The sequence below is a fragment of the Herpailurus yagouaroundi genome, unplaced genomic scaffold, assembly GCF_014898765.1.
Source record: "Herpailurus yagouaroundi ecotype Mexico unplaced genomic scaffold, PumYag 160, whole genome shotgun sequence".
NCBI classification, from domain to species: domain Eukaryota; kingdom Metazoa; phylum Chordata; class Mammalia; order Carnivora; family Felidae; genus Herpailurus; species Herpailurus yagouaroundi.
In genome coordinates this window covers 34726241-34750739 of record NW_024412401.1, presented here as the reverse complement: position 1 = coordinate 34750739, position 24499 = coordinate 34726241, and the positions used below count along the sequence as shown (strand labels likewise).

The window sequence follows — 24499 nt, the reverse complement described above, 5'->3', positions numbered from 1 at the left end:
AACTGCATATTTTGGATCAACCCCACTATGACTGCAAAGCTCTCCACCTCTTCAGCATTTCAAGTCATAATAAAATCTCCTCATTCCTACTTCACTTTTGCTAAGTATCTCTTTTTTTTTTTTAATTTTTTAACTTTTTTTTTTAATTTATTTTTGAGACAGGGAGAGACAGAGCATGAACAGGGGAGGGTCAGAGAGAGGGAGACACAGCATCCAAAACAGGCTCCAGGCTCCGAGCGGTCAGCACAGAGCCTGATAAGGGGCTCGAACTCACAGACGGCGAGATCATGACCTGAGCCGAAGTGGGCCGCTTAACCGACTGAGCCACCCAGGTGCCCGGCTAAGTATCTCTTAAACAAATAGCATGAAGCTTCCTTTGAAAAAAAGTTCTGCTCTCCCCATTGTTTCAGAGTTCCAGAAATAGGATCCTTTGGTGGGGAATGTGCTGTCTCACCAAAAATTCCAGCTTGAGATGGCCAGAAGACTGGGAATGGATGGGGGCAGCCATTCCTAGCTGTAGGTAAAGAGCATCATTGCTATATGCCCACAGTAGTACACATTCACACTGTTACCAGGACACGAATCTGCTTTGTCAGCCTCATGGGAAGAAAGGATCTGCTTTTACGTTTTCTAATAAGATCTGGAGATGTGTGAGATGGCCCTAGATTAAAACGCTGATGAATAAAATTAGGGCCATTTTGTTTTCAGACAATAAGCTGATAACAGCCATTGGGCATTTCCCAGCAGTCTTTCTGGTGGCCCAACTGCTGAAGGAATAAGGAAGGTTTGAATTTTCCTTTCCTTTGGGAAAATGCGGGGGCAGCCATACAATCTGCAGTAGATTCAGCTGTTCCAAACTGAGAGCATGATTTAGATGTCAAGAGTTGCTCACTGATGCAAAAGCTAAGTTCTTTTTCGATCCTGAGAAGATCTATTTCTAAATGTACTTCTGGAAATGTTCTCTCTTTTGTGCTACTTAAACTTTTCAACAGTTCTCCTATTGCCTTGGTCTTCTATAGGAACTTTAGCAGCATGAAAGAATGAATGAATGAATGAATGAATGAATGAATGAATGGAATGAGTCCTCGGTGCATAAAATAGATCCAGACCTCATGTATATTTCCCAGGCAAAGATGGTTCCAGAATTGTTCATTTGAAGAGAGAGCAAATAATTCTCACATATCGATTGCATCCAAAGTTCTTAATTCCCCACTTGCGTATATTTTATTTATCCTTTTGCTTTTCCCAGCATACAGGACACTGTATTATTATTATAGGTATGCAATAAGAATGTACACCTCCTGCTTCTGTTAAAGACACTTACCATTATTGGCTGCCAGTATTACGTTATGCTTGGCTGAAATGCATCTTGAGAACTCTTGGTCAAAGGCTTGAATGCCTAGACACAGAGAGAGGTTAGACTGTTCTGTCCTACTTCACTTCTGTGGTCAAAGGATAGGAAAGTCCCTCTCACCCCCTACTCCCTGCCATGTCCTCCTGGTACAAACGTGCTAAGAGACGATCTCTCTTAATAGTGGCCATGGGGGCGCCTGAGTGGCTCAGTTGCTGAAGTGTCCGACTTCCGTTGAGATCATGATCTGAGGGTTGGTGAGTTGGAACCCTGCATCAGGCTCTGCGCTGACAGTATGGAGCCCACTTCTGATCCTCTGTTCCCCCTGCCCCAATCTGTGCATGCACACACTCTCTCTCTCAAAAATAATTAAACCTTAAAAAATTAAAAAAAAAGTGGCCATGAAATTATTAAATGCATCATTCTTGACCAAATATACCTTTAATATGTAAAGTGATTTATAATTTACAAAGTGCTTTCATATTACGATTTACAGTCAGTTTTACAGATTTACAGGAACAGCATCAGATTCTAGAAGTCAGGTAACTAAATGCTAATCACAAAGCTAAGTAAACGCCACAGACAGAGTCAATCCAGCCTTCTGACTTGTCATCTTGTCTTTTTCCTTGTGTCCCCTGCCATTTCCCACATTTTACTGTGTTACTGCCATGTCCTGAGTTATATCAAAAGCTAGGGAGAAGTGGAAGATTCCATTTCTGAAGCTGAAGTGTTACATAAGATATAAAGCCAAACATGTTAACCCAGAAGACATAAACCATGGCTTTCAGGCCTTTTCATTCTGCGGGTGCATTTCAGTTGGAGATATGTGTATATGTTCATGTTTGTGTTCAAATATCCATTTCTCTCTCTATATAGTATACATACAATACATTTTCTAACTTTAGCAGAAATTTTAAAATCAGAAAATAGCATTTTGTAAAAAATCTGACTTTCTGGCCTCCCTTTAACAAATTGTAGTATGTAGCAATTCTGGGTGTGATCTGTCTCAATTCATCAGAGACCTGGCACAGGGAATTTCATTTCATGGTCCTTGATTGCTCTTCCATGGTCTAACATAGACTAATCCTTGGCAGAGCCTGAAATGGCCTAGTCCCTTCTAATTTATCTTCTGAGCTTCCTTTTTTAACCAGTGAATTAGCTAGGAGTAGGTTTAGCTGGATGTAATTGAAAAATCTCCAGTACCACTAGCTTAAACCCAATAAACATTTATTTCTCTCGCGAATTGTTTTAAGTAGAAAATTCTAGTATGGCAAGTCTGTGATGTCTTCTGGGATCTGGAGTCTTTCCTTTGGGCTCTCTGCTCTGTCATCTTCAGGGCACCTCAGTGGTCCAAGATGGATGCCGGAGCGCTTACTAAGACATCAGGGGCTTACTCCAGACTCCAGGAAGGAGGACAGAGCAAAGAGAGTTACACCATTCTTTAAGGAGACTCTGAGAATGCGCACAACACTTCCACGTAGGTCTCATTTGGAACAACTCGGGTTCATATCCATCCTTGGGGAGGGAGGAGAGAGTGGATGCTGAGGAAGTTATAAGCAGTCTTTGCCACACCAGTGTGTCAGGGAGAGCTTGTGTCTAACTGGGGAAATTTTGGAAATCCCACTTCATTTCTTCCTTAGTGGCACTGGCCTGATTCAGCTCAAGATGGGAGAGGCAGGCCTCGCCTAACTTATTCCTTATACTAGATTCCACTTCTTTTAGTAAAAACCATCAATGTTCCAGAGCAATCCATTTAAATTTTGGCATCGAAAGCTACTTATGTAATTTTCCCGGGAGCCAGAAGCTTCTAAATAATATGGCATTAACTCCCAACTAAAATATTGTACTGAAAGTGATGGGGGAAAATGCACACAATAAAATAAAATTAATATTTTAATTTTAATATTTTGTCATTAAGTAAACCCAAATGAACACTTCTCAGGAAAACATGGTACTTTGGCTTTTCTTAGCGTAAGCTGTCAGGTTAAGAGAATTTTACATTAAAAGGAATGTCCTGTTCTGTATTGTGGCTGCCTTTCCCATAGATTTTTTGAGACTGTTCTCTAAAGCTCCCCAGACCATATGAAAAGTGGGTTTCTGGCATAGACTCTGCTTATATCCAGTAACCTGCTATGATTTGGAGGCCAAATGTGGATAGGAAAAACTCTGTGAGAGTTGATGATGTATGTTCAATGTTGCTACAGCTCTTCACATGAGATGAACGATAGTACAAATGAAATCTGCAACACATTAGTAGGTAGTTTTCTTATCAATATTCATAAAAAGATTTTTATAGCATGTATCTCCTTTGTTATCAGTCCTTCTCATGAGGTCATTCAAGCAGTTGCTATTTTATTTTGTAGTGTTAAACAGTAAGGAGTTTTCAAATTCAGAGCATTTAGTTCTTTCGTAGATGGAATAAACTTGAAAGCTATAAACCTGAGGACAGGTTCTCATTACTGTATATGTCGAAATAGTGATAGTTACCTTGTTTCACGAGAATAGCTATAATTCAAAACTAAGGGGGAAATAACTTCCCACAATATTGATAGAAACATTTTAAAGAAAGTTCTTAGCAGGAGCTATTACATGATTGAATCATTTGCTAAGTAAGGTTACTTAGTAAACTTAGTCATTTAATTAGTAAAGTCCAAGTTGGATGGTTTTTCCAGTTGTAAGTTGTTGCTAGAGCATATAAAATATATTTTGTGATACGTGCATTTGATGCACTATTTTCTTAATTCCTGCTGAACCATTCCTGATAACCTTCATTATTTTAATGTCCATCCTGTAGCACCTGGTTATAGGACGTACTAGCTGCCGATGCAAAATGTAGTTTTTATTTTTTACTTTCAAATATGATATTTTAAATGCATATACATTTATGTGGTTAAAATACATATGCTTCATTTTCTCAGGTATGAACTCTTTCAAATTTTCACTAGTTCCTCTAGTTCCACAAACGCAGCGTGCATCAATGCTTCCTTATACGTATTAGAGTAAGGGTCTCTTCCCTCAGCCAAGGAAGACCTCCCATCAAATATTTCCCCTTCTTTCTTACATCTTCAAGATCTTCCTCCCAATGGAGAGCATTCACAATACATCTGTGTGTTTACAACATGGTAGCATGTTTCCAGAGCAGTAGGATAAATTGTCAGTATGTTTACAGGTCTTCAAAGTAAATATCTTAAAACTAAGCAGTTACCAGTCAAGGAGTTTCTTAGAAAATAATAACCCAAGACATAGTGAAAGATTCCTCTAAAAGGATATTCATCCCAGCATTACTTGGAATAGGGAAAATTTAGAAACAGTTTGGCTGTGGTTTGGGAAGGCTCAGTAAATTATACTTTTCTTCACCTCTCTTGAGTTCCAAATCAATTGCATTACAATGCAACGGAAAAGGCAGGTGGAGAATCAAACATGTCCTTGTCTCCTGCTAATGGAGAATGTGGCTTAGGTGCACAGCTTTCTAATACTGAATCTTGAAATTAGATTTACTTGCCTCCCCAGGAAAGACAGTTCTGGGCACATGGGAGCTTGCCCCTGTAAAACCTAGCTGTTTCCTGGCAGCCAGAGGCCAAAGAGAAGGGGGCAGAGAGGGGCTGGGGAAACCCTATTCCTCAGGAGAAGAGTGAGAAGTGGTGTGTGTGTGGGGGGGGGCAGAGGGTAACTGTAATGGCTGCCACCCCACACAGAAACTGGAGGCAGCAACCACCAAGTTCCCACAACTCAAGACAATTTAATCAAATATCCTATCCACAGTGAAATGTCTCATAGTCAATAAAATCACATTTTTGAAAACTACCTAATGATGTAATACATTGGCCAAATAGCATATTAAATGAGCTGGAACTCTGTGTGTGTGTTTAGCATCAGTATATAGAACTGCATTTATAACATAGAAAAAGAAAACTGGGAAGAAAAAATTTTAAATGTTAACAGTAGTTATCTATAGGAATTATATTATTTCTACTGCCTTTGAAAAAGTAGTTACAGTGAACATGTATTATATAACAGGAAGTGAAATCTCAATGTCTACCTGGGCACAGGTGATTGAAGACGTACCTTGGGGGCATTGGAGGCATAGCCTGAAGGGATCGGTCTCAAGTATGAAAGTCCTTTTATGGCTCAGCTTTTCTCTTAAATATTCAGGAGAATATGGTGTTCTATCCCGCAGCATAGCTCTGCCTTATGAAATGAAAGGCGCTTTAGCTAATTACCAAGAAACTAAAATGGTATAATTCTAGTCTTATTTTCGCCTGATGCCAAGTACTGTAGCACTGAGTCTGTTAGGGCTGGAGAATCATACTGGGTTGAAAGCACTGACCCTTCAGATGCTGTCACCCCACCCCAGCTGTCCTTCTCCTCCCTCCTGGTGCCACACTGGCTCTTGAGAACCCAGATTCCCACACAACTGTGCACACAGATGACAGTGGTTTTTTCATTGCTTGGCAAGCTGCCTTCAGTTATTTGCTGAGGAGATGAGCCTGGACAGCTGGCCATGAGGTGACACAGCGCAGGGTGTTGAGGCTGCGGATGGTGGAAATAACTGCCTCCATCACCTCTCTGAGAGGTCGGGAGAATGTGGCCTTCCTCTGTCTTGTCACACACCGGGAGGGACGCCGTGCCCACTGCTCTGTCAGCATCTCTCATCCTTACTGGTAATGCTCATCAAAGAACATTCTCAGGGAAGAAAGCCTGTAACCCTCTAATGTTATCACATGTAAATGAAATGGTTGCCTCAAAGGACCCGTTTTCCCACAATTCATTCTCTTTCCGTAGCTCTCACGCTTCATTTTTTATTGTGAGGTTTTTTTTTTTTTTTTTTTGTCCTGTGCAGTAAAAGACCGTCTGTGTGCCTGCTGTTGTTGATGGAGAACATTCAGGCACATTCAGAGGTGTTGTTTGATAGTGTATTTTGATCCTGGCATTTCTTTCAACTTGGCTTACATATTTTGACCTACGCCAGTTGAGTCATATCTGCAAGTAAAGCCTCATCATTTTAACCCTGTTTTATAGGCTTCACCTTTCCAATTGAACCTGAAATTCACTCTGAAAGAAGCGAAGCAATTTTTGTTTATGTTTTTCACATTACTCTTTCTAGCCAAGATTGCTCTTTTTTTAGTCACAATTTCCTTCAAAATATGTGTGCTTGGCTTTTAAATGGCGCTTCAAAAGTCATCATTTGAGACCGTTGTTGTTGGACTTTTCTAGCAATAAAGATACCAAAGTTTAGGCTTTGTGCATCTGGTCAGTAGTAAAAATCTGTGTTTTAAATGCTCATCTGCAACAGGATGTTATGTGGGACTCTCTGTTGCCCCAGATTTTGCACCAGGACCCACGGCTTAAATGAAAGAACACTGAGCATTCCACATTTTAGAGCCACCAATAACTGAAAGTGATTTATTCACTCAGAGTTCACAGACTGTGCAGCACAGACCCTATAAACTCAATCCCCCTCACCTCCTGCCCAGCATCCGACTCTAGTCTGTACCACCGGACAGAGAATTTGGGAGCAAGAGATAAACAGTGAAATAGAGCAGCCATTGGGACCCTGGGGGAGAGCAGCGTCCATACTGAAAGCAGATCTCTTCTGTCCTTTGTGCAGTTCTTTCCTTTCCAGCAACTTAGCAAAGAAGAGACCGGCATTCTATATACTGGTTGGAAATGTCCTTGGGCAGAAGCTTTCATTTGTCCCCGTGCCTGTGTAATGGAGAAGAAGCAAGCCAGAGACAACGGCCAATGTCTCAGTTTTGGGTTTGCCAGAAGCAGAACCTGAGATGAGGATTCAAGTGCCAGTTGTTTGTTTGGGAGGTGATCCTAACTAAACACTGAGGACATGAGGCAGGGAAGGGAACCAACAGCAGAAAAGCTAATAGTGGTTAACTGTACCAGGGGTGGGGGGCACTGTGGAGTCCAGGCTTTAGAATGACCACACCTGAGAGGGATCTGTGGCATTTATAGACCTAGTCTCATCTGTCGCTGTCGAGATTTGCTCTCTGGAGGGCGTCAATTCTCTGTCACTGTCACGTCCCCTGTGAGTGGGCAGAGCGGTCTCCAGGCACCAAAACAAGCCCTCAGATGAAGAGATACACATGCTGGCAGTTGGAAGTCTGAGATATGGGAACAGGGAGGGATGGACAAGGTCCGCTGTTGCAGGCAGAAAGGGGGCTCAGAGGAACGGCCTGCCCTAGTAGCACTTTGTAAAGCCAAGAGGTGTGACTTTTCCACGGGTGAAGGACAACCACAGAAAGTATCTGGAATTGAATCACTTGGTTGCCCATGAAGCAAGACATCTCCAGTAGTAAGTTGTGGAGTGCTCTCCTGGGAGCTGGATCTGAGTAAAGGTGCGGAAGTCTCCAAAGCACAGAGCGTCTGGTGGTCCACAAACCCAGAAAGCGCCAACACCTTTTTCTTTATTTCTTTTCGCATTTTGCTCTTTCGAAATTTCCATTTTCTCCTACACCTTCAAGGCGTAAGACCCATTATCAGAATTTACGAGGCAGAGATTGATGAAGTCCCAGCAACAGAGAACCTCGCAGGGATTTGCAGAGTAATCTTCATTCACTCATTTGCCATGTTCCCCAAATGTGGAGAAACACTGTAAGGACCTATCTGATTAAGGAAATTACAGGGAACTGTGGCAAATAGCACTTGTCGCGTGATGCCTGTCTCCCCTCTACTTGTGGAGGACAAAAGTTACATCTTCCGTGATTTTCATCTATGCTCCAGGACCTGGCAAACGACATTCATTATAACCCTGGCATTCCGGAAAAGACATACCTTCGTCTGTTTAGCATTTTAAATTTTAGTATATCAAGGGTAGTACTGTGCTCTGATTTCAAACTAAAATGAGGATAGTTAGGACATCTTCTCAGAGGACCATTTAGGGGATGCTTGACTTTTGAAATGATGGATTATAATAATCTTAGCAAGTTTACCCTTCAGACCACTTTCCCAAGGAAGCAACATAAACTGTTGAATAGCATCTCAGGCAAGTGTGAATCCCTACCTCCCCACCCGCACACCCACACTAAATCTGATCAAGGGGGGCAAACCCCACAGCACCTCTGCGGAGAACTCCATGCCGTGAGTTCAGAAGGGAATCTGCAGGCCTCTGCGTTGTGAATTCACATCCTCCCTCCGTGTCAATGTCCACACTGCCCTTTACCAACCTTGCAGTATCATCCTCAGTAACTGCAAAAGACAGGTTATTATTTTTCTCTGGTCTTCTGCCCAAAGCATTATCACCTTCTTCTTGGCTCAGGTAGGGTTGGTCTTTGGTTACAGAATAATAATTCTCCTAAATCCCCTGACCCACTTTGTCAGCTCCTACAAATACAATTACTTGTTTTCATTCACAGCTTTGGACAAAATGTTGGTTCCATTGTATGGTTTATCTGCTTGACAGACATCCCGGCAATGTGCTAGCAGTTTCTTTTACTCATCATGATAATGGTGATGAGTAATCAATCAGTGCTTATCAGGTACCATGCTAAGTACTTTCCCTGTATGAATTCAGTAAATCCTCACAACAGAAAAATCTCCCCCTGTAGGCTAGTATTATTATTCCCTAAGTACAGATGAGGAAACTGAGGCACAGAGAATGTAAGTAACTTGACCAAAGTTATACTGCTAGTAAGTCCAGGTATTAGAATACACATCTGGGCAGTCGGAGCCAAGGTCTAAGTTCTTTGATCTGCTCTACAGTTTTTTTTTAGATTCTATATTGTTTATTTCTGCTCTGATCTTTATTATTTCTCTTCTTCTGCTGGGTTTAGGCTGCCTTTGCTGTTCTGCTTCTATTTCCTTTAGGTGTGCTGTTAGATTTTGTATTTGGGATTTTTCTTGTTTCTTGAGATAGGCCTGGATTGCAATGTATTTTCCTCTCAGGACTGCCTTCGCTGTGTCCCAAAGCGTTTGGATTGTTGTATTTTCATTTTCGTTTGTTTCCATATATTTTTTAATTTCTTCTCGAATTGCCTGGTTGACCCACTCATTCTTTAGTAGGGTGTTCTTTAACCTCCATGCTTTTGGAGGTTTTCCAACCAAGGTCTAAGTTCTTAACCACCATGTAGTAGTACCCTGTGCTGTACTGTCAGAAGATCTAGTAGGTACAAGGCCCCCAGATACATACTTATCATTGAAGTTCATTGCGAAGACACGAGGCAGGGAGGGCAGCCATGACGGGCCCTAGGTATATGGGTGACGGAGCAGAAGGCCACAAGGAGCAGATGCAGGACCAAGAGGAGTGAGCATTTGGAGACTGTCATTTGAATGGATGCTCTCTCACTATCTGGTAGTCCCAAGTGATCACCTTGACCCCCCACCCCTCTGACCCCCGTTCAGCCCAGGGAATTGCCTCTCATGTGCCATTTGTATACAGTATACTTTGATTGGCTAGCACCTCCCGTTTTGTGTGCCTTAACTGATGTGTCTACCAACCATTGCAGAGACCAAGGAAGTGAAATATCATCTTCTATTTGCAACACATCTGTGTCTGTCCTCTTCATTTATCTAGTTTCCTGAATGAATTCTTAGGTTTCTGTAATCCATGATCATGATGTACTCAACCTCACACTCTCCACTAAACTAAAAATATGACTCAAAGAGAATTCATGTTTCCAATCCTAGGTGCATCTAGTCCCTTTCTCAAATTACCATACAGCCTAAACTTAAGTTTATAAATGTTTATGCCAAACCTCCATATAAAATTTGGTCTTCCAACTAAATTCCCAATCTGGGAATGTCCCAATCTGGGATACACAGTGTTCCCCCCTGCATCATAATATTCCTTGTTTGTTTGTGTGTTTGTTTGTTTGTTTGTTTTTCCATACGCCATCCCGTTTCACAAAAGAAAAAAAAAATCTCCCTTATGACTCTTCTAGTAGTTTCTTCAGGTAAAAAGAATGCTCACTTTAGCAATCAGCTCCATGATCATCAATGTTTAGAAAAATCTTTTTTCAAACCCTTTAGGTAATGAACTAGACTTACTTATGTATCCAGTGCATATATAGGGAAAACTGTCACTGTTGTAAGTGTAAGCATGTGATTAAATGATAAGAGTTGGCTAAAATTAAATTGTAAGAGTTGGTGCCTGGTTGGCTCAGTTGGTTAAGCGTCCACCTTCAGCTCAGGTCATGATCTCACAGTTCATGAGTTTGAGCCCTGCATTGGGCTCTGTGCTGACAGCTCAGAGCCTAGAGACTGCTTCAGATTCTGTGTCTCCCTCTCTCTTTCTGCCCCTCCCCTGCTTGCACTTTGTCTCTCTCTCTCTCTCTCGGTCTCAAAAACATTAAAAAAAGAAGTTGGCTAATCCACCAGAGTATATTTTTCTCAAAGTAATTTTAAAAGTCAACATCTTTTGGGGCACCTGGGTGGCTCAGCAGGTTAATTGTCTGACTCTTGATTTCAGCTCAGGTCATAATCTCACGGTTCCTGAGATTGAGCCCCATGTCAGGCTCTGTGCCAACAGCACAAAACCTGCTTGGGATTCTCTCTTTCCCTCTCAATCTGTCCTCATGCCCCTCAGAATAAATAAACTTTAAAAAGTAAAAGTCAACACCTTTGAACACTTACATATGTAAATATTACTTTGAGTCATTGATTATTTAAGTATATAGATACAATGAATCTTTTAATTTATGCAACCTTAAATTATTTGGGTTTAACTTCAGGTTTTCTTAAGCTATGAAACACAGAATCTTTTGCCCTAGAATGGTAATTGATGCGGTCATTTATATAAACTAAAACGCAAAACAAACAAAAAAAAAGAAAAATGAAACAACATGTCATTTATTTGAAATGCTAATAAATGTCCCAATTAAAAGTGTTTTTTTGATAAATTTTGGATAACGGTAACAAATGAAATACACAGTAGGTTCATGAACTTGAAGTTTCCCCTCAGCCTCTGCTCCCTGTGAATTCCCACGTGTCAGTACATTTGATTTGAAGCATATCTGGCTTTTTGAAAAGTAAGGTTGTTCCTGAAGCCCAAGTGTTTGCCACATAATGGTTAGATTCTCCGTGTCTTTTATATATTCTAAGCTCCTGATAAATTTTTCCCTCATAGTTACTATTAGTATACCTAGTAAGACAGTGTTTCTTTGCTGACAGCTTTGAATCCTAAAGAAGATTTTTCTCCTTTCTGAGGAAAATGTTTACAGTTGACCTCTCCCAAATCTCTACATCATTTCCTGGCATTTTGTGCTTTTCTAGAAAGAGAATTTGCGCTGATCCGCTTTTGCAACTATTTTTCTACTGGATAAATCCAAGCATAGGATTCAATTCTTTCTTCTCCTTGAAGCTCATTTCTTCTGTAGTCCCTGTCCGTCAGCAACCATTTTCACTGAGAACCACACGCATCGTCAGTCCTTTGCCCAGCCTAGAGAGGCAATCCTTTTCTGTTTGGGTTGGGGGGGGGCGGTGGTGTGTGCAATCTAGAGGTTGAGATGGATCATTTATATTTTTTCTCCTAGGAATTTAGAAGAGGGGACAAAGAGCTCTGAGAGCATAGTTGTTTTTTGGTTTTTTTTTTTTTTTTCTTTTTTGCCAGTAGGTAGGGAATATAAAGTTAAGACTGTGCACAGAGAACCAGAGGAATGCCATCAGTGTTAGGAGTGAGTGAGGATGTGTTGACAGAAACTGAGACAAGACACAGCATGGCCGCAGAAGCAAACAGGCAAACAGATGGAAGGCTGAAGGGAGTAGCCACTGGTTCCTGTAGCTTGGTTGGTCCTCTTGAGGCCCAGTTCTTCTCCCTGCTCTTGGGTTTGGAGGGATAGTCCTCTCTGTTTCCAATAAATTCCCATTTTGTTGAAGCTAATAAAGCAGATATCCAATTTTTACTGACAACCAAGTGTGGTTAAGACATCCTTCCCTAAATTTTTATCTTGAAACTGTGCAAATACCTGTTTTTAAAATTTAAATTAGGGGCGCCTGGGTGACTCAGTCAGTTGAGTGTCTGACTTTGGCTCAGGTCATGATCTCACGGTTTGTGAGTCTGAGCCCCTCGTCAGGCTCTGTGCTGACAGCTCAGAGCCTGGAGCCTGCTTGGGATCTGTGTCTCCCAGTCTCTCTCTGCTCCTCCCCCGCTCGCACTCTCTCTCTCTTTCAAAAATAAATAAACATTGAAAAAATTTTAAATTTAAATTCAAGTTAGTTAACGTATAGTGTAGTATTGGTTTCAGGAGTGGAACCCAGTGACTCATCCCAACAAGAGCCCTCCTTAATGCCCATCCCTCATTTAGCCCATCCCCCCACCCCCCCCACCAGCAACCCTCAGTTTGTTCTCTGTATTTAAGAATTTCTTACGTTTTGTCTCCCTTTCTGTTTTTATCTTGTTTTTCCTTCCTTTCCCCTATGTTCATTTGTTTTGTTTCTTAAGTTCCACGTATGAGTGAAATCATATGATACTTGTCTTTCTCTGAGCGACTTATTTCACTTAGCATAATACACTCTAGTTCCAGCCATGTTGTTGCAAGGGCAAGATTTCATTTTTTCTTGATCACCGAGTAATACCTTTAGTTCAAGGGTAACCATTCAAAGTCATTTAGCCCTCTTTCATTTTTTTTTTTAATTTTTTTTTTCAACGTTTATTTATTTTTGGGACAGAGAGAGACAGAGCATGAATGGGGGAGGGGCAGAGAGAGAGGGAGACACAGAATCGGAAACAGGCTCCAGGCTCCGAGCCATCAGCCCAGAGCCCGACGCGGGGCTCGAACTCCCGGACCGCGAGATCGTGACCTGGCTGAAGTCGGACGCTCAACCGACTGCGCCACCCAGGCGCCCCTAGCCCTCTTTCATTTTTATTTGGATTCTGATGACTTGACTTTTCTTCATTTTCTTTATTCCTTGTGTGTCTATAGAATGGATAGTGGATGGAATTCAGCATTATTGGAAATCTGTTTGGGCTTTTGCCCATTTATTCTGTTGTTTTTTATAGTCTGGATTGGGTCTTCTACTCATCAACTCCTGTGCACACCATTTCCCAATGTGATGTACTGTCCCTATGGGTCCATTTGAAAATGATTTGCGTCCATGTTTAATAACAAAAACATGTATGTGGGTGGAAAAATTCTATGACCATAAATCTGAGATTAAGTTCTTTTTGACCCTCTGGCTCTTCTGTGATTTGGCTAGACTGTAACAAATAGCCTAAATGTTATTTGAGCCAAGATTTTCTTTTCATGCTAGAATTTCAGTCTGTGAAGCCTGAGTAAATACTTAAAATAAATGAGACATATTAAATACCTAAATATGATTTATTTGGTATTGTAATATAAATAGGAAAACTCAATTACTGCAGGATACTCTTGCCAGGTATACTTTTGTCATTGTTTTAGTTTGGGCTTGTTTTTAGTTAATGGTTCTATTGTATCATCAAATAGTACAATTAAAAACCCTAGCACGGTGCCTCATATATAATAGAGGCTCTGCACGGATTTGGTGAAATAAGTTTAAGCGTAATCTTTGTAAGAGTTTTCATGTCACAATTAACAGAAAAGGATTTACTGTAACAGTAGCGTTTGGCTTAGAACTTATTTATTCTGCGTGTTAAACGTGTAGCTAGTGAAAATTAAGGCATTTGTTTATTGATTTTTTTTTCATCTCCTGGTTGCATAGCCCTTTTTTGATCATCAACAGAGTGGAAATGTAAGAATCAGTCTTTGCCATAGAGAATCTTGCAGTTAGCTTAAGGATGTAGCCAGACAAGTTACCTATAATTTTGATGGGGTTAGTGTAATGGCGTGCCGTGGGATTGTTGAATTGACTTAATATTTTCTGTACAGCAGAAGACTTGGGGAAAGTTTCAAAGAGAAGGTGAACTTCGATCTGGATTCTGAAGGATTGATGAAGATATAGACATATTAGGAGATGAGAAAGATTAGTTAAAAGCTTCAGGTAGAGCAAACATAAGGAAAGAATGGTATGTTCCAAAACCTTCAAATAGACCTGTGTGGTGAGGACATAATATAAGAGGTAGGTTGGGGAAGTAGGCTGGAGATGGGGTGCGACAAGGGATGTGGCTGGAAGCATTATTTAGGGCTGAATTGTCTAAGGACATGTAAAGAAATTTAAACTTCAGAGACAGGGAAAATAATGAAAGCCTTAAAACATGATTCGATCAATATTGTAGAATGATAGCCTTGATGGTAGGTCAGAAGATGAACTTGAAAGGAGCAATTTCAGCAAGAGATGCTGAAAACACCTCTTGCTTTTCAATAATCCAGACAGAAGTACCTGAACCAAGGCTAGGGCAATAGGATTTCAAGGTCGGGAGATATTTCAGAGGTGAAAGGTATAGGTCTAGATGGATTACTAAAGGTGATAGATCAGAAAGGAGGCATCATAATTGCTCTTGGATACAGACTTGTATAGTTTCTGGTGCCATGTTTATGGGATAGTTTATGGTGCCACGTTTCATGTATCTTGAAAACAGGAGAAAGGAACCTTTACCTTTGCACGGAGAGGATAGGTTGAGTTTGGGAGTACTATAAAACATTCAGGCAGAGGTGTCCACTGGGCCAATGGAACCTCCCTTTGAGAGTTAAAGAGTTCAATTTGACATAGATTTATTTAGGAGTCATTATCTATAGGTGAGATTCAAAGTTCTGAGTTCACATGACATTCCCCAGGGAAAGACTAGAGAAGAAAAAGTAAAAATTTAGAAATGATATAACACTACAGAATAGGAGTCAGTAAAACTTCCTAAATATACTGCCAGAGACAGTCAACATTTGGATGTCTATACTTTCAAACATACTAATACATACATGCCCATACATGTAGTATGTGTACACATACATGCACAGGTAATGTAATAAAATCCTTGTATGTGGTTGCCTAGTTTTAAAATTTGTTATTACACAACAGTAGCATTGTAAGGATCATTCATGATTGTCCTGTAATTTATTTAACCTGTACCTATTGTTGGAATTTTATACTCTTTCTATTTCTTTATATTGCAAATTATTTTGGGATACCCATGCTTTGCAATCAATTTTTCTGTGTATCCATGCTTATTCCTTAAGGCACCCCTACAATTTTATAATTAAAAACATCTTTGGCTAGGGGAGCCTGGGTGGCTCAGTCAGGTAAGCATCTGACTTTGGCTCAGGTCATGATCTCGTGGTTTGTGAGTGTGAGTCCCTGTTGGGCTCTGTGCTGACAGCTCGGAGCCTGGAGCATGCTTCAGATTCTGTCTCTGTCTCCTCTCTGCACCCCCACCCACTTGCACACACACACACACTCTCTCTCTCTCTCTCAAATATAAATAAACATTAAAAAACATTACGGAAGATTTCAATGGGCCTGCTCTTGGCTTTTTGTAACTTTTCCTCCTGGGATGAGGTTATGTCTATCTTGACCTGCACTATCCAGTAGAACCCCTCTCTACCTGGCTTCTTTGAAAGGCTTCTGCTAAATAAAATAAAGATAGAATGTAAGATACAGATAAAGCACAAGAATTCACTACACAGAGCAGAACCAAATCCTAGAAAGCGTTTGTTCCATGAACTTGAGTAAATAAAACACTGAAATAAGATGAGAAATGAGGGAATAGACAACAGACTGAAAAGAAAACAAAAGTGGCCAAGAAGCTGCAAGGAACAAAGAGAGAATGTGCAAGAGGAAGAAATATCGTCACAAGAAAAATAAAACGCGAGGCCAGCATCAGTTCTTAGTCAGAAATGCAAAGGAGGAGACACGATCGTGCATCCGGCACAAAAGGTGATAGGGAAGAAAAACTTCAGACATTTCCACCAAATTCAGAAGGGCAAGAAGATGAGATAAAAGTGGGGGGAAAAAAAACCAGGATAAAATCTATGAAGTCCAGAAAATGACGAGCCAACAGACGATAACCTCTTTCCCCAGAGATGTTATTCAAAGATGCAGAACAGTAAGCATTCCTTGAACTGAAGAATATTTGAGTCTTCAGATTAAAAATATGAAGTACCTAACAGATGAAGCTTGGTGAAATCTTAGATTGTGAAGGATGAGGACAGTGTTAGAAGTAGCTTCCAGTGTCTTGTTTGTCCTTAATGTTTCCTAACGAGGAAAAAAAAATACATGTGCAAAACCAGTTGAAACACTGACAGTATTTACTAACTTCCTGCTCCCTGACTGAGAGCGGCCCCGGGAGAGTCACGCCAGGCATGGATTCCAGTCCACGTCTTTCAGGGGTGACTTCTGAGCTTCTCTCATTGGTCTCCGCAGTTAGGCTGGGCCACAACCGCAGGGCTGTGCGACAGTTGGTATTCTACCGACATGTATTTTAATTAATGGAGGCCAAGGGCAAGTATTGTGGCCACGTCAGATTTGTTGTGACTTCTCCTTTTCTTTCAAGAGTATCTTTCCAAACAGTTCCCTTGTGGCCCGCCTTAGGGGGTAGGGGTGGCGTTGCAGTCTTGTGTAATGGTGATGAATCTCGGGTGTTAGAACAATGTTACACAACCCTGCATTTTTATCATTTTAATGACTTTTGCTGGACAAGGGGAGCTTCCTTCCCTGCCAGATATTTATACAAGCTAATCAGAGGCTTGATACAATACAGATGGTGATAACCTTTGGCCGTACAAAGCCCATGTCGAGTTTTTCTTTGCCAGCAAAGGGTTTGCCTCATTCCGTATTCTGGAGCAAAAAAAAAAAAAAAAATTCTATTTCTTAAATGCCTTATAAAGGATAGCAGATGATGTAAACGATTTCAGGAACACCAGAAGGAGAATCGAGTGCTAGGCCTCTACGACATTCCACAAACATTACCAAAGATCTATTTATTTCTTAGATCTGTGGGATGAAAATGTTTTTATTGAATTATGTTTTTATTCAAGTATGATGGAGCAGAAAGACTGGGGGAAGGGGACAAAATATTTTCAGTAAATCATCCACTCCTCCTCTGTCTTTTAAAGTGCATTCCAAACCCAGATCTTGTGTAATTCTTTGCTTGGACTAGTAGTCCTGCTCTTCTCCTGACTGTTTTAAGCTTAATATATTGTCCTGCCAACAGATATAATGGTTCCTGTAAATACTTCCCAGTTCCCTGCAAGAAGAGAAGAAAAATAGAATTACAGCTTAATGTGTCTTGCACGTAATGAATCGTACTGCAAGAAATGTCTGCTAAATCCCTAAACCCTAACCTGAATGTTAAGGAATATTACCGACATGAGCTAAAATTAATATTCCAAAATAGTATTTGTTTATGTCAGAAGGACAGTAAAGGCACAAAAAGAAACTTTATCTTTTTTGTACAGAACTCTGCAAAATGAAGTACGCGAGGGCACACAGACATTCTATACATTCCTACTGCTCCCTCAAGACCAGCTCATTCAAGTAACTGCATTCAGGGCATCCTTCCGTCTATTCACCCATCCATTCTTGGATCCATTCATTGAGTAGATATTTATGAACCCATACTCTGTGCCAGACACTGTCAAGAATACCAGACCGAAAAAGACAATTTACTTGTTTTCTCTCTTCTTTCTGCACCAGTTCTCACTTCCTTAGGGTCTTGCTTCCGGTTTGCTCCGTGGTCTCCTAAAAGAGAGAGTAATGGAAATGAGCAAAAGCTTAGCAGAGTGTCTGCGGAGGTTAGGTTATGATTTCAGAGGGGAACAACTCAGAAAGAGAGAGTTTATCACGTGGTTAAGAGCAAGGCCAGTGTAAGCACAAGTTGACACGTCTTAGAGTGCTGGAAGTAGGAGTTACCCTTTGAGTCCTGATGTCTATTTTTAAAGACAAATAAAATAATATCTCATTTCATGCCACCTGTGACAAATCATTGGATTTCCCCCCAGAGGTGGTACTGAATGAAAAAAGTGCCTCTGTGTGTGTGTGTGTGTGTGTGTGTGTGTGTGTGTGTGTGTATTTCAGTCCATTCCAATTATTGTTTATATCGATAGGGCTTTTCACCTGGGGTGTGTACTAACTGAAAATATAAATGTTTATACACATTTAAAGGTAAATGTTTATGATAAAATGTAAATATATATGATGCATTTAAATTCATTTCAGTTATTACTTTTACTGGTACGCAAATTGCCCTTTGGCCAGAAGGAGCTTCTTTAGGCTGGTTTAATTCTTTTTTTTTTTTTTTTCAACGTTTATTTATTTTTGGGACAGAGAGAGACAGAACATGAACGGGGGAGGGGCAGAGAGAGAGGGAGACACAGAATCGGAAACAGGCTCCAGGCTCCGAGCCATCAGCCCAGAGCCTGACGCGGGGCTCGAACTCACGGACCGCAAGATGGTGACCTGGCTGAAGTCGGACGCTTAACCGACTGCGCCACCCAGGCGCCCCTAGGCTGGTTTAATTCTTTTTGTCTTTAGTAGTAGTAGGCTTTTGAGAGAAGGGGGTGACATGTTTGAATCCTTCTTCTCAAATTGCTGGCTTTCCAGATGTTTCCAAAGTCATTTTTAATTTGTCTTTTTAAAAAAAAAAAAAAGATTTTATTTTTAAGTAATCTCTACACCCAACGTGGGACTCGAACTCACAATTCCAAGATCAAGAGTCACATGCTCCACCAGCTGAGCCATACAGGCGCCCTTAACTTGATTGTCTTTAAATTCAGGTTTAACAGCTTTATCTTTAGCTCACAAACAGGAATCAAATTTGCTAAGAGTTATTAAATTAGAATCAATAGCTATGAATTATATACTGATGAAGACATGGATCTTATTAGCTGAGAGAGTCTGGAGCTTAGAGCTGAAGTCTGCCCCTTGAAGTGAATTGAGGCAGTGAATGAGTGAGTTTTTAATCATATCATCCCCTTTGAACTTTACAAAACATAGGGTATAATTGTTGCTCTTCCTCACTACCTCCAGACTGTACTTGAATTATTGCCTAATAGACATGGAGGTCTTCTTTCTAAGAGCTTGCCAGAAAATACACCCTGGTACTTCTTTTCCTTTCCTACCCATTTCTGGTAAAAAGCAGTAACAGTAAATTTAATTATAATGCCAGAGTGACCACTGGATTCCTTGTGCTTTTACAAATTGATGTTATAGTGCATCAGTGGCAATAAATAGATGCCTTTTTTAAAAAAAAATTTTTTTTTAATTAACAATTTTTTTAAATATTTATTTTTGAGAGAGAGAGAGACAGAGTGTGAGCAGGGGAGGGGCAGAGAGAGAGGGAGTCACAGAATCCAAAGCGGGCTCCAGGCTCAAAGCTTTCAGCACAGAGCCAGATGCGGGGCTCAAACTCACAAACTGCGAGATCATGACCTGAGCCAAAGTCGGACGCTTAACCGACTGAGCCACCCAGGCACCCCTAGATGCCTTTTTTTAAATGTTTGTTTATTTTTGAGAGAGAGGGAGAGAGAGGAGGGAAGGGGCAGAGAGAGGGAGACACAGAACCTAAGGCAGACTTCAAGCTCTGAGCTGTCAGCACAGAGCCCAATGCAGGGCTTAAACTCATGAACCGTGAGATCATGACCTGAGCCAAAGTTGGATGCCAAACCGACTGAGCCACCTAGGTGCCCCCTTAGATGCCTTTTTTTGAAAAAAGGTTTCATTTTTTTCTCTTCTTTCTGTAGAGGAAGGATAGCATAATAACATTATTAAGCATAACTCACTTGCCCTAAAATAATAAAGCCCAAGTGTTAGATTGAATAAATTAGTATTTTCTCATAAAGATAGGACACCACCAAACCCAGCTGATTTTGTGCTAATACTGGGTGGTCCCGAAAAGATGAAGGATTGAATCAGTTCTACAGCTTTGGAGGAGCAGTGGAAAAACAAACATGGGAAGTAGATTGGCCATTGTTAACTCTGGAAGAGACATTTTCTATTAAATTTGCATCTAATCAGGCTTTTGATATATGATCACGAGGGGGTTCAGCTAAGTGGATAGATGGGCAGCTAGCTGGATGTACTTGATGTACTTGGAAATAGATATGTAGGACTCAGATTTGGTTCCTGTTTTGAGAGCCTGGAAATCCATAAGTATTCCACAAATATTTGTTGATGATAATGCTGCTGCTGCTGTTAATGATATCTTTCAAGTGCTTTTAAGGTTCTTGTGGGTCTGTGCGGAGACCGTGGTAGGCCCTAGTCTGCCTGTGTCTGTCTTACTCTCATTGATCAGTGTTTGTCCTCACTCTTGCGACATGCTGATGATCCTCACAAATACTGTTTTACGTAAGAAAGGAAGCATGTAGTAGGCCAACACCATACAAACTCACGCTAACTTTGTTTCATTACAGCAAATTCTTCGCCACTCTAGAGAAAACTCAACAAAAGTTATATTCCTCATTACTGATGGATATTCCAATGGGGGAGATCCCAGGCCAATTGCAGCATCTCTGCGAGATTTTGGAGTAGAGATCTTCACTTTTGGCATATGGCAAGGGAACATTCGAGAACTGAATGACATGGCTTCCACCCCAAAGGAGGAGCACTGCTACCTGCTGCACAGTTTTGAAGAATTTGAGGCTTTAGCTCGCCGGGCATTGCATGAAGGTAATGGAAACCCAGTGGCATAACATGATGCAATTAAAGGGGGCAGGGTTCCTTCACTTTTACTGCTTGAAACCCATTGGAGGGTAATACCAGACCCTGTGATGTCTTCACTGAGCATGATGCCCATGTATCCTTGGTGTTTTGTGAGCTGTGTTGAACTTCATAAATAGAAATGACAGTCTGATTTGCAAGAAGAATATTTGGGGTTTTTGTTCTGTTTTGTTTTTTAACAGTTGTGATGGATTTTCACTAGAATATCCATAATGCTCCCACCTAGGAACTGTTAGAATCGATGGAATGAATTTAGGTGTGTTTTAAGGCCACACACGGAGTGGGAAGCCTTGACTTAGATCTCATTTACAGCTATCTGGAAAGCCGAAGTAAACATTCAGAGACATGCATAGTGAATCTCACCAGAATGTTTCCAGAAATACACATGAAGATATAGGGACAATAAATACTAGCACATACTTCTTGACTGACTGAAGACACATAATGCTTATGTAGAAGTTCAAGAACATTATCCCAACAAGGAATAAAGTCAGTAAGTCCATCATTAGAGTTCTTTATACACTATTTGTAAGGATGTGTAGTTATATGATTTAGATTAGATGAACTTCCAGGCATAATATGGGCATGTATCTTGGTAAGCCACAAGAGAAAGTGTAGATTGGGAGGAAATTAGAGGAGATCCAGCCTCAGACCAAAGCCATGCAGCAGGTGAGGCTTGATCCTTGCAGGTATCCATGTGGAAGATTTGGTTTGATGGGCAAATCGGGCCGCACGAGGTTTCAAGCAGTTAGTGATGTACATAACGACAGATCAGCCCTATCGGAGTTCCAAGGGAAGCGTTTAGAACAGGGTCTCAGACTAGCTGTGGATACAACAAAAAAATCTTAGTCACCTGCTTGCTGTGTGACTTTTGGCAAATTATTTAGCTTTTACATTCCTTAGGTGTCTTGTTAATAGAATAGGGAATGAGAATAGTACCTATTCCATGGGATTGCCACAAGGATTAGATGGGTTAATACATATAAAGTGATTAGAAAAGTTACTGAGGGCTTATTATCCGAAGCCCTCATTAACCGTCACTGTTATTATTACCTTAGGCAATGTATCTAACGTCTACAAGCCTCACTTCCTCTACTTTTAAGACGGAGACACTATAATGTGTACCATATGGTTTTGTCAAGAGGATTAAATAAAATATTTAAAATTTACCAAGTATAGTGCTGTCACTTGATGGAAGTTCAGTAACTCTGGGGCTTCCTTTGTTTCTCCTTTTCTCATGGAAAAGTGGTATGTTGAGTGGGAAGGCACGGTGGCTGTTAATAGATGTGATTCTGAAATCATGGTGTTACTAGCTATGTTGTGGAGGACTAATTTCCAGTCCTGTGATCCCTCTGCTTGTAGCGTTGGGGCCTTCTAGAACCCTAATGCCAAGTTGCCCCAGAAGCTGGGTGGGACAGAGTGTTCTCTTGGTTACAGTATTGCAACAGAGTTTTGGAAGGCATCACTTTTATTACAATAAACAAATATCTAGAATGCATAATTCTCTGATCAAGTTTCCGGGCTTGGTAAGAAAAAATCCTGTTCCCATTGCAAAGACATAGTCAAATCGAAGGAAATGAGCATCATTTTCCCTGCCTCTCTGTCCTCTGAAGCTACTTTCAATTTGGTTGGATCCACTTTCGGTCTCAAGACCATCCGTCTTTCTGGCCATCTTCCATAGACATAGCTTGCAGGATAATAGCTTGCCTCCCATAACACGTATACTTATCTCTCTCCCAGACATGAATGCCAGTGTACCAGTCTTGGTAGCTAGATCTTTCTTGCTCCTAAGTTGCTCTACCGCCAAATAATCCCATGGCCCGGTGCCTCAGAACTAAGTGTGCATGTTGCAGACCTTTAACCTACACCACAGTCTGTTAGGTGGAGCTTTAATAGGGTACCTGATTGTACTGGTCTCTTTCCCTTGGGGCTGGAGTCTTCTCCTTACTTTGCCCCTGTGTATTTATTGTTCAGAGTCTTAATGCATAGAGATAGATGTTCCATAAAAGAGGCCACTACCAATCTTATTTCCAGGTATTCAATTGCAGTGCATGTTTCTTGCTGGAACTCATGCATTCGAGTTCCTATGACGGGCCCATCACTATGTCTGGGCCCAGCACCATGGACCTACCTCTAGGATTTGGGTTAAGACTTTTGAACTTCCTCAACAGAGTAAGTGGAACTTATTGTTTGCCTGGTTCTAGGCCATTCTTTCTGGGTGGGTCATATTCAACCTTACCTTACCCAGTTAAGTCACTTTCTGAACAACTCTGCCTGAATTATTGACTTCCCAGCATGCCTCACTTCAGAACATGGCTCACGTAATGAGTATGATCTCCCGTCACCTAAAACATGATAATTTACTTAACATTGAGACATAAGCCGTATTCTGGTTCTATTATTAAACTTGTGTGGCGTTGTGAAGTCTTTATCAAATAACTATAGAAGTTACGGATTTATTCTTAAGTCAGTAGCTCATAATCAAAATCCTTTTGCAGCGATCGAGATTGTCATTTTATTTATTTATTTTTTGAAAAAGCGTTTTGGAAATCTCGTTACTGCTGTCTGACCTCATATTGAGGCAGTGGAACGCTGCTTGTGTGGAAGCCAGGGAAGTGACCTATGGAACGGACTACAATACTTCCTGCTGCATCTGGAGATTCCTTGTTGAAGTGCTTAATTTCTGCCTGACCCTGCGTGGCCCCAAGAACTTATGATGAGGTCCCAGACTGAAATAACTTAACTGGCTGAAGCAAATTCCCAGCCTGTGCTAGTGCAAATAACACGCATTCATATCTGGGTGGGAGTGGGGTGCAGCTGGGAATTAGACGGATATGAAAAGATATTTTCTGCAGCTTGCACCTACATTTTAGTAACTAGAGAATGTAACATTGATCGGCGAATTTGTTTTTTATTACCCTCTGTCATATGTCATTGATAGATCTGCCTTCTGGGAGTTTTATTCAAGAGGATATGTCTCATTGCTCCTATCTGTGTGAAGCCGGCAAAGACTGTTGTGACCGAATGGCGAGCTGCAAATGTGGGACACACACGGGGCAGTTTGAGTGCATCTGTGAAAAGGGCTATTATGGGGAAGGTCTGCAGTATGAATGCACAGGTGAGTCTCCAGTTTGTGCGTCATCGTGTCAGTTATCTGTTGCCGTGTAAAGAAAAGATCCCCAAACTCAGTGGCTTAAAGCATTGATTTATTACCGCTCATGAGTCTGTGGGTCACTTGGGCAGCTTCTCTGGTCTCAGCAGTGCTGGCTTACGCGTGCATTTGTCATCAGCTGTGAGTTGGGTCGGCTGGAGTCTGGTCTATAATGACTTTGTCTAGGACCACTAGGTTGACCTTCGTGTGACCTCTCAGATTCTCTCAGGCTGCCCGGGCTTGTCCCTGTGGGGGTGGCAGAGGTCCAAGAGAAAGGAAGTTTGCGAGACCTCTTGAAGTCTCGGTTCAGAACTGTGAAAGGGAAGATTTGGGGTCTTTCATTTGTAATCAATCAGTAACCAAGTCTGCCCTAAGCCAAAATACGCTGTCGTCTCTGTAGGAGATTGAAGCCAGTGGGATTCTGGTCCTTAGGCCTCATATAACTTACAGGATCGTCACAAAAATTGCAACTTTCACTTGATGATCTT

At 41.1% G+C, this 24499-nt stretch overlaps 1 protein-coding gene across 2 annotated transcripts in view; it reads left to right on the top strand.

The window, feature by feature from the left end:
* Positions 1-24499, top strand: part of SVEP1 (sushi, von Willebrand factor type A, EGF and pentraxin domain containing 1) — a 199121-nt gene that overhangs the window by 6978 nt on the left and 167644 nt on the right. For both annotated transcript variants that reach the window (XM_040481945.1, XM_040481944.1), the window contains exons 3-4: positions 20554-20809; positions 23802-23978. In XM_040481945.1, the coding sequence (XP_040337879.1) occupies positions 20554-20809; positions 23802-23978 (433 nt within the window). The remainder of the gene's footprint in view (positions 1-20553; positions 20810-23801; positions 23979-24499) is intronic.